The 10,165-nt window shown below is 38.7% G+C and overlaps 2 protein-coding genes across 2 annotated transcripts in view; both read right to left on the bottom strand.

The window, feature by feature from the left end:
• Positions 1–10,165, bottom strand: part of LOC133652725 (alpha-1,6-mannosylglycoprotein 6-beta-N-acetylglucosaminyltransferase B-like) — a 651,209-nt gene that overhangs the window by 401,103 nt on the left and 239,941 nt on the right. The gene's annotated exons all lie outside the window — the stretch shown is intronic.
• Positions 4,970–10,165, bottom strand: part of LOC133652087 (growth arrest-specific protein 7-like) — a 25,666-nt gene continuing 20,470 nt past the window's right edge. The window contains exons 8-11 of the mRNA XM_062050462.1: positions 9,448–9,571; positions 7,504–7,583; positions 7,339–7,437; positions 4,970–5,761 (exon numbers count right to left, since the gene is read on the bottom strand). Of these exons, the coding sequence (XP_061906446.1) occupies positions 5,648–5,761; positions 7,339–7,437; positions 7,504–7,583; positions 9,448–9,571 (417 nt within the window). The 3' untranslated portion in view covers positions 4,970–5,647. The remainder of the gene's footprint in view (positions 5,762–7,338; positions 7,438–7,503; positions 7,584–9,447; positions 9,572–10,165) is intronic.

Here is a 10,165-nt window from a genome sequence, read left to right as displayed (position 1 = left end):
ACTTTGGAGTGACAAGTGAGTATCCAATCACAGTCTCGTTAACATCAAGCTACTTAGATAGGCTACTGTCAACAACTTGTGATCTGATTGGCTATCGCAACGGTCTATCAACTTTATGTGTTCTCAAATTTATCCGCTAACGGTCCCGATGAGTATCCAATCACAGGACGCAAAAATGTAACATGCAACTTGAGGCCATCTAGAAGGCCTTACCGACAACAACTCGTGATCTGATTGGCTATCGCAACTGTCTATCAACTGTATGTCCCCGTTCCCTGATTTGGTACAGCATGGCAACATAAGCTAGCTGAATTCTGTTTGGATAAAAACTCTATAAACTAAAAACAACAGCGCTGGAAGGAGCATAATATGACATGAAGAGAATATGAATACTTTTAGATATTTGGGGAAAGTAAATTTAAAAAAATATTGTATCTTTAATTATGCTCATGATTTCTGGTTATGTTAGGCCAGCAGAGAAGGGTAAATGTTATTATACTATTATTTATAGCTTTGAACAACTCAAAGTTCAAATGTTCTTTTACACAAATACTGCAGTTTGTAATAGAAATGCACTTCTATTTCCAATAGTATAACCTAACCTCATTGTTTTCGAGATACTTTATATGTATGAGCAAGCTCACTTGCCCAATACTTTACTGATTACTAATGCCACATTATGCATACTTTATTCACAATAGTTATTTTGTTTCTTTAATGCTGTCTAATGAGACAAAAAAGTTGTTTAGATACACAGTCAGGGCCATGTAACGAAGTAGTTTACTTACCACAATCACGGTTTTAACATTGATTTGACTAAAACTAACATTGTTTGCAAATAGATATTCCAAACCAACAGGTAAAAAAACAACCTTGAATTGGCCCCCAAATGACCCAGAAACAAACAAAGCAATGCTCTGTGGGTACAAGGTGGCAGGCATTTTAACTGTTCTGTTGCATTCTGGGAAGAAAACATTACTTAAAATAGCAATGAATTTAGGTACCTTTAAAAACTTCGTACTTTCTGCAACTAGTCCTGTTGTTGTGTCATTAGGCAAGGCACTTCACTCATCCTACTCCCAGTGCCATCCACTCTGGTTTAAAGGCCTACTGAAATGAATTTTTTAAATTTAAACGGGGATAGCAGATCCATTCTATGTGTCATACTTGATAATTTCGTGATATTGCCATATTTTTGCTGAAAGGATTTAGTGAAGTGAAGTGAAGTGAATTACATTTATATAGCGCTTTTTCTCAAGTGACTCAAAGCGCTTTACATTGTGAAACCCAATATTTAAGTTACATTTAAACCAGCGTGGGTGGCACTGGGAGCAGGTGGGTAAAGTGTCTTGCCCAAGGACACAACGGCAGTGACTAGGATGGCGGAAGCGGGGATCGAACCTGCAACCCTCAAGTTGCTGGCACGGCCGCTCTACCAACCGAGCTATACCGTTTAGTAGAGAACATCGACGATAAAGTTTGCAACTTTTGGTCTCTGATAAAAAAAAAGCCTTGCCTGTACCGGAAGTAGCGTGACGTCGCAGGTTGAAAGGCTCCTCACATTTCGCCATTGTTTACAATGCAGCGAGAGTGATTCGGACCGAGAAAGCGACGACTACCCCATTAATTTGAGCGAGGATGAAAGATTCGTGGATGAGGAACGTGAGAGTGAAGGACTAGAGTGCAGTGCAGGACGTATCTTTTTTCAGTCTGACCATAACTTAGGTACAAGGGCTCATTGGATTCCACACTTTCTCCTTTTTCTATTGTGGATCACGGATTTGTATTTTAAACCACCTCGGATACTATATCCTCTTGAAAATGAGAGTCGAGAACGCGAAATGGACATTCACAGTGACTTTTATCTCCACGACAATACATCGGTGAAACACTTTAGCTACGGAGCTAACGTGATAGCACATCGGGCTTAAATGCAGATAGAAACAAAATAAATAAACCCCTGACTGGAAGGATAGACAGAAAATCAACAATACTATTAAACCATGGACCTGTAAATACACGGTTAATGCTTTCCAGGCTGGCGAAGCTTAACAATGCTGTTGCTAACGACGCCATTGAAGCTAACTTAGCAACGGGACCTCACAGGGCTATGCTAAAAACATTAGCTATCCACCTACGCCAGCCAGCCCTCATCTGCTCATCAACACCCGTGCTCACCTGCGTTCCAGCGATCGACGGAGCGACGATCATCGATGCGGTCGGCGGCCCGGAGACGGAAGAAGTCAAGCTGAGGTCGGCGGCTAGAGCGTCTGCTATCCATCTCAAAGTCCTCCTGGTTGTGTTGCTGTAGTCCGCCGCTAATACACCGATCCCACCTACAACTTTGTTCTTTGCAGTCTTCATTGTTCATTAAACAAATTGCAAAAGATTCACCAACACAGATGTCCAGAATACTGTGGAATTTTGAGATGAAAACAGAGCTTTTTGTATTGGATTCAATGGGGTCCGAATACTTCCGTTTCAACGATTGACGTCACACGCATACGTCATCATACATAGACGTTTTCAACCGGAAGTTTAGCGGGAAATTTAAAATTGCACTTTATAAGTTAACCCGGCCGTATTAGCATGTGTTGCAATGTTAAGATTTCATCATTGATATATAAACTATCAGACTGCGTGGTCGGTAGTAGTGGGTTTCAGTAGGCCTTTAAATGTAAATCACCAACTTAGGTGGAGACAATTATGAAATAGTGCTATAAATGTTATAATTGGTTTATAACATTTCACTTAAATAACATGTGCCATTCATTTTTCTGAACATTGTCTTGTTGGTAAACTTTAGCATGTTACCTTTTTTGAGCCAATTTTGCAACCGAACCTCAAATCCATACAACATGCTACGCATGCTTACTGCTAGCGTGCTAACTTTAACATGCTAGGATGCTAACATGCACGGAAAGTCCCCATATTTTGCAGAGACGTGTCAGGTATGGCGAAAAGTTGTATATTCTGGGGTGTCCCGAAAATGACATTTGAAAATTGGCTCTCTACCGCCACTTTTAAAATAAGAAAAAAATAAAACAGTTTCACGTATTGACTCGAAAATCGCAGGAGACATCTATCATCACAGTCTCGGGAACCCTTACCTGAAAACGAACAGGAAGTCAGCCATCTTGTCACACCGGGGTCGCATTTTACTGCGTGGATCATTCTCCCAGGATGCAGATGGAAATCCGGAGGCAAGGTGCAGGTAAGGAAAGGACTTATTGTCCATAATTCATGCGACGTACCAAAAACAAAACAAACGTGCCGATAGATAAGGAAAAAGGTTAGAGCGAAAGCTTAGCATATCAACAAGCATAGGAATCAAACAAAGTAGCCGTCGTAACTGTTGCATGGAAGCAAACAAGAAAACCAAAGCAGGGATGAGTAGCTTTTTGATTAATGCCCAGGAGCAGGTGAGCGGCCCGAACACTAATCAGAGGCAGGTGAAAACAATCTGCAGTCATGGCAACTAAAACACAAACCTAGGGGTGCTCAAAACAGGAACTGAGGGAGTCAAAAACTAAACATGATCCGGGCAGCGGATCATGACACATCTTGGTTTTCGTCTTCGGGTTCTAGTTTAACGAACTCCTCCTGGGGACTTTGACTCAATGAGTCACGGTTAAAATTACAGCTACTACACATATTAGCAAAAATTAATCGTGAACGCATTTTTCCCACACCGTAAAATGTGGGCTTTGCTCTGACGGTTTTTGGCCATTTTTCGGCGAAAAAAAGGGGTCGTATATTAACAAACTCCTCTTAGGGACTTTGGCCAATTGAGTCGGGGTTAGAATTACAGCTACTAAACATGGAGGTGATGATATGTTGTGAACAAATTTTGCCTACACCATAAGATGTGGGCGTGGCATGGCGCCAAACATTCCAAACATTGATTCGCCACAAAACACGAAACGTTAATAACTCGGCTCCACAAATAAAGATCTTGCCTTTTTGAAACCCTAACTGTTACGGTACAGGGGGAAGAAGGAGACGGCACAGATGAATGGAAGTCGTTTAGCTCTTTTTATTATAAACAAGGGAAATGAGGCATGTAACTTATCCAAATATGTGTGTTGTGCGACTATGTGTAGTGGTTAACTAAGTGTTACTAGGAGTGTTGAGCGAGGTGCGGAAGTCATTGGGGGGCAAGGCAGGCTCGGAGATCCAGAGACAGGCAGGAGGTCAGGAGCAAGAGCGAGGCGTCAAAGTCCGTGTCCAGGCGGGAGGTCGAGATATAAAGAGGCAGCCAGGAGAACTAAGAGGGAATACGGGGAGACAAGACACACAGCTCGTGACGAGGAAACGGAGGAATGCTGCTGGATGGCGACAAGGAACATAATACAAATGAACACAGAGGTGGAGAAAGTGCTCATAGAGCTAGACGTGTCGGCTTACTGTACGGATGAGGAAGTACGTTCTGGCCCGAAACGTAGGTTAAGAAGCCCAGGGAGCTTATCAGCGACAGGTGTGTTGAGCGCTGAATGATTGCAGATTGATTGCAGCCGCCTGCTGCAGCCGGAGTGGCGCGCACAGGTGCGCGTTTGGAGGTGCGCTCAGTGCAGCGCACAGATGAATGCGCATTGGGATGCGCCCGGGCCATGACACTAACATGAAGGAAAAGTTCCCTTATTTTGCAGGCGCATCAGGTATGGCCACCAATTTTATCTTTTAGGGTGTCCCAAAATTTTTTGGAGAGCCCGTTCAAGGCCGCTTGCCAAGGGGGAAAAAAAGTGTAAATGTTGAAGTTGCAAGATGTCACACTAATGTTTCCTTTCTGTTTGCTTTTGTTTTTACATACACTCAATCCCTTTTAGTGCCATTTAATAAAAAATACACTTTTTTTCATGATGATTCTTTCACCTGCCACAGCCTGCTACCAGCATGCATTGGGGTCGGACGGACAAAAAGGTCAGAATGTCGTGCTCATCGCTTACATAACAACAGCAAATGGGCACTGTTGACTTTTTCAAGAGGAGCTTTATTATGGACGCCGCATTCCAGTGTGGACTTTGAGGTCAGCGAAACATTCCAAAGGTGTCACCACAAGAGGGCAGCAGAGAGCAGCAGAACACGCTGAGAAGACAACACTGATTTTACAATCACAAATTAAAACTTTTTTTTTTAAACATCGCGACGGAAGAAGGAGACGTACGCCACAAAAGCAAATGTGGACAGACACGGACATGCAGTCACAGATATAACCAGCAGGGGGCGCCACTGGGCGGTCATCTCTGTACAATTAGCAAAAATAAGACAAATGCTGGAGAATAGATCAAGAACACTTTAGGCACTCAAAGGTGTTCCCGTGCTTTTTCCTGCACACTGATCCCGTTCCCGAGCAACTCCAACCTGGTCTCTGAGGTTCCTGCAGTTGAAGGACGCGTCCACAAGCAAGCATGCGCTTCCACCCACAAGAAAATAGTCTTCATATCCAAAATAAAGACAGGATTTGTTCACACGAATAAGAAAACATCACAACAGCACGACATGTCTGATGATACTCAAGCAGATGTACATGGAACATGCTGGTACTGGTTCTGGTTCTGGTACTGGGACTGGTACTGGGACCACTTCCTTTCCTCATGCGCCGTCCCTGGATCAGTGTTAGCGGGCGTGCTCACGCCCCGGCGTGGCTTCAGAGGTCCAAGTCCACAGGCCGCACGTCGCCCGTCTTGTTCTCTTTGACCCAGAGCTCCCGGTCCTTGGCCGGGTCCACCGCCTGTAGCAGCTGGTCCACCGGCTCCACCGTCTGGAGACAGGAAGGTAGTGCAGCCCTCACAACTTAAATGTGTTCCCACGCTCCAACCATTGCCATCACACATTTGTAATAAGACATTTTCAGGTGTGACAAAGTCTTTCCTTCGCTTCAATCAATTAATATTCATAATTAATCATTCATGAAATAACACAGAGATGCTGAAAGTTCAATTAACAGCTGCTTGTGATTTTTTATGAAACATAAACATAAAGCTGAAGTCTTCTCACGCCGTGGTTGAACACGTCGGTCTCATATCCATGGTAAATACAGTAAGTCAGTAAATAAGTAAAGTAGAAGTATAAATAAATAAGTAAAGTAGAAGTAAATAAGTAAAGTAGAAGTAGAAGTAAATAAGTAAGTAATTGAAACTCACGCTGTGGTTGAACAAGTCGGTCTCATGTCTCAGGTAAATAAATAAGTAAATAAGTCAGTAAATAAGTAAGTGAGTAAGTAAAGTAGAAGTAGAATTAAATAAGTAAAGTAGAAGTCAATAAGTAAGTAATTGAAACTCAATCTCATGTCTCAGGTAAATGAATACGTAAATAAGTCAGTAAATAAGTAAAGTAGAAGTATAAATAAATAAGCTAAGTAGAAGTATAAGTAAATAAGTAATTGAAACTCACGCCGTGGTTGAACATGTCAGTCTCATGTCTCAGGTAAATAAATAAGTAAATAAGTCAGTAAATAAGTCTGTAAATAAGTAAAGTAGAAGTAGAATTAAATAAGTAAAGTATAAGTAAACGAGTTAAGTAAAAGTAAATAAGTAAATTAGAAGTAGAAGTAAATAAGTATTTGAAACTCACGCCGTGGTAGAACATGTCGGTCTCATGTCTCAGGTAAATAAATAAGTAAATAAGTCAGTAAATAAGTAAGTGAATAAGTAAAGTAGAAGTAGAATTAAATAAGTAAAGTATAAGTAGAAGTCAATAAGTAAGTAATTGAAACTCACAATCTCATGTCTCAGGTAAATACATATGTAAATAAGTCAGTAAATAAGTAAAGTAGAAGTATAAATAAATAAGTTAAGTAGAAGTAGAAGTAAATAACAAATTGAAACTCACGCCGTGGTTGAACATGTCGGTCTCATGTCTCAGGTAAATAAATAAGTAAATAAGTCAGTAAATAAGTCGGTAAATAAGTAAAGTATAAGTATAAATAAAGAAGTAAAGTAGAAGAAAATCAGTAAAGTAGAAGTAGAAGTAAATAAGTAATTGAAACTCACGCCGTGGTTGAACATGTCAGTCTCATGTCTCAGATAAATAATTCAGTAAATAAGTAAGTAAATAAGTAAAGTATAAATAAATAATTAAAGTAGAAGTAAATAAGTAAAGTAGAAGTATAAATAAACAAGTAAAGTAGAAGTAAACAAGTAAAGTAAAAAAATAAGTCAATAAGTAATTAATTGAAACTTACGCCGTGGTTGAACATGTCGGTCTCATGTCTCAGGTAAATAAATAAGTAAACGAGTCAATAAATAAGTAAGTAAATAAGTAAATTAGAAGTATAAATAAACAAGTAAAGTATAAGTAAATAAGTGAAGTAGAAGTCAATAAGTAATTGAAACTCACGCCGTGGTTGAACATGTCAGTCTCATGTCTCAGCGTGGTGTATTGGCGCAGATGTTGCTGGATCCACTCGATGCGATCCACCTCCAGTTTCTCCAGTTCCTGATGATGACACACCTGCTGCTTCTAACGGCTCCTGGTGTTATGATAGTGATTGTTTGTGTTTACCATGCTGGTGGTCACCATCTCCTCAAACCACTTGGACTGAGTCTGGTTGTAAAGGTCCACGCAGCGCATCAAGTCATCTCCTGGACCACACACACATACACTCCTTCAGTGTCGATATCCTCATCAATATCATAATCAATATCATCATCGATGTCATCATCAATATCATAATCAACATCGTCAATATCAACATCATCAACAATGTCATCATCAATATCATAATCAACATCATCAATATCATAATCATCAATATCATCATTATTCATCATCAATATCATCAGCATCATTAATATCATCATCAGTATCATTATAAATGTCCTAATCAATATCATAATCAACATCATTAAAATCATCATCAACATCATCAACAATGTCTTAATCAATATCATAATCAACATCATGAATATCATCATCAACATCTTCATCATTATTCATAATCATTATCATCTTTAACATTATTAATATTATCATCAATAGCATTATCATGATTCATCATACAGATAATAAATATAATAATCAGTATCTTTAATATCACAGTGAATATCATCATCATTATTCATCATCAGCATAATCATCAATATCATCACCATTATTCATCATCAAGATCATTATCAGCATAATCGTCAATATCATCATCAATATTCATCATCAAGATTATCAATATCATAATCGGCATAATTAACATAATCATCAATATCATCATAATTATTCATCATCAAGATCATCATCATTAATTAATCTTCAATATCATCATCAAAATCATCAATTCATCAACAATAACATCATCATTAATTCATCATCAATATCATCATCAATTCATCACTATCATCATCAGCATCAACAATATTTATCATCATTAATTCATCATCAATATCATCATCATCAATTCATCACTATCATCATCAGCATCAACAATATTTATCATCATTAATTCATCATCAATATCATCATCATCAATTCATCACTATCATCATCAGCATCAACAATATTTATCATCATCAATTCATTATCATTATAACATCAATATCATTAGCATCATCATTAAGATCGTCATCATAATTCATCATCATGAATTAATCATCAATATATCATCAATATCATCATCATGAATGCGTCATTAATAACATCATCTTCAATTCATCATCAGTCTCATTAAGATGATCATCATTATCAATTCATCATCACTATATCATCATTATTTCATCCTCATCAGTATCATCATTAATATCATCATCAACAATTCATCATCACTATATCAGCAGCAGCATCATTAAGAGCATCATCATAATTAATCAACATTCTCATCGTCTTGAATTCATCATCAATATATCATCATAATCATCTTCATCATCAATATCATCATCATCAATTAATCATCACTATATCATCAATATCATCATCATTAATATTATCATCATCAAATGATCATCACTATATCAATATCATCATCAACATTATCATCATTAATATTATAATCATCAAATGATCATCACTATATCATCAATATCATCATCAACATTATCATCATTAATATCATCATCAACAATTCATCATCACTATATCATCAATATCATCAGCAGCATCATTAAGATCATCATCAGAATTCATCAACAATATCATCATCATGAATTCATCATCAATTTATCATCATCTTCATCATCAATATAATTTTCATCATCATTATAATCAGAAATGTATCATCATAATTTTATCATCTATATCGTCATCATTCATTTACCATCAATATCATTATCAGTATCAGTCATCATTAATTCATTATAAATCAATCAATATCATTTTCATTCATTTACAATCAATATCATCATCAATAATCATCAGCAGCAGCAGCAGCAGCACATGTAGTGGCCAGCAGAGGGAGCTAGTGAGTGAGTTATGTCATTCATTCATCTGGCTAAGACATGTGACCTGCTTGTGACCTCTGACCTGCTTGTGTGGATTTCCTGCGAGCCTTTTTGATGTCCTCTTCTGTCTTGTTGCTCAGCTTGATCTCCAGCTGCTGCGTCTTCACTTCCAGATCTTTCTGACGGTCCGCCAGAGCTTTGCGGGCCTTAAGGGACACACACACACACACACACACACACACACACACACACGCACTCACACACACACACACACACACACACACACACGCACTCACATACACACACACACACACACACACACACACACGCACTCACATACACACACACACACACACACACACACACACACACACACACACACACACACACACACACACACACACACACACACACACACACACACACACACACACATTAAAAACATAAAAGGAAATGGAGTACTAAGGGCCTGATCTGCTGAAAGTTTGCGTGTACTAAAACACGTGCAAACTTGATCGCACTAAACTTCTGAGCAGAGGATTGCGTCTCTTCAGTGAGCAGAATAAGGAGTGCAATCCATTTAGCGTGTCTGTCTTCATGACTATGCAAAATATGATAATCATCACAACGCCCACAATACTGGGAGGAGAAGATGCAAATATTTAGCACACGCAGTGATTTATCAAGACTAAAACTGTACTGCAGTAGCTGTTTTGCATTTTTATTTAGTACATCGCATGCAAACTGTCAGTTGTCGGAGGCGATCACGCTAAAACTCCGCCAACATATATGGACTGTCA

The sequence above is a fragment of the Entelurus aequoreus genome, linkage group LG06, assembly GCF_033978785.1.
Source record: "Entelurus aequoreus isolate RoL-2023_Sb linkage group LG06, RoL_Eaeq_v1.1, whole genome shotgun sequence".
NCBI lineage: Eukaryota > Metazoa > Chordata > Actinopteri > Syngnathiformes > Syngnathidae > Entelurus > Entelurus aequoreus.
The sequence above is the reverse complement of the archived record's forward strand: the minus strand, read 5'-3'. Positions and strand labels throughout refer to the sequence as shown.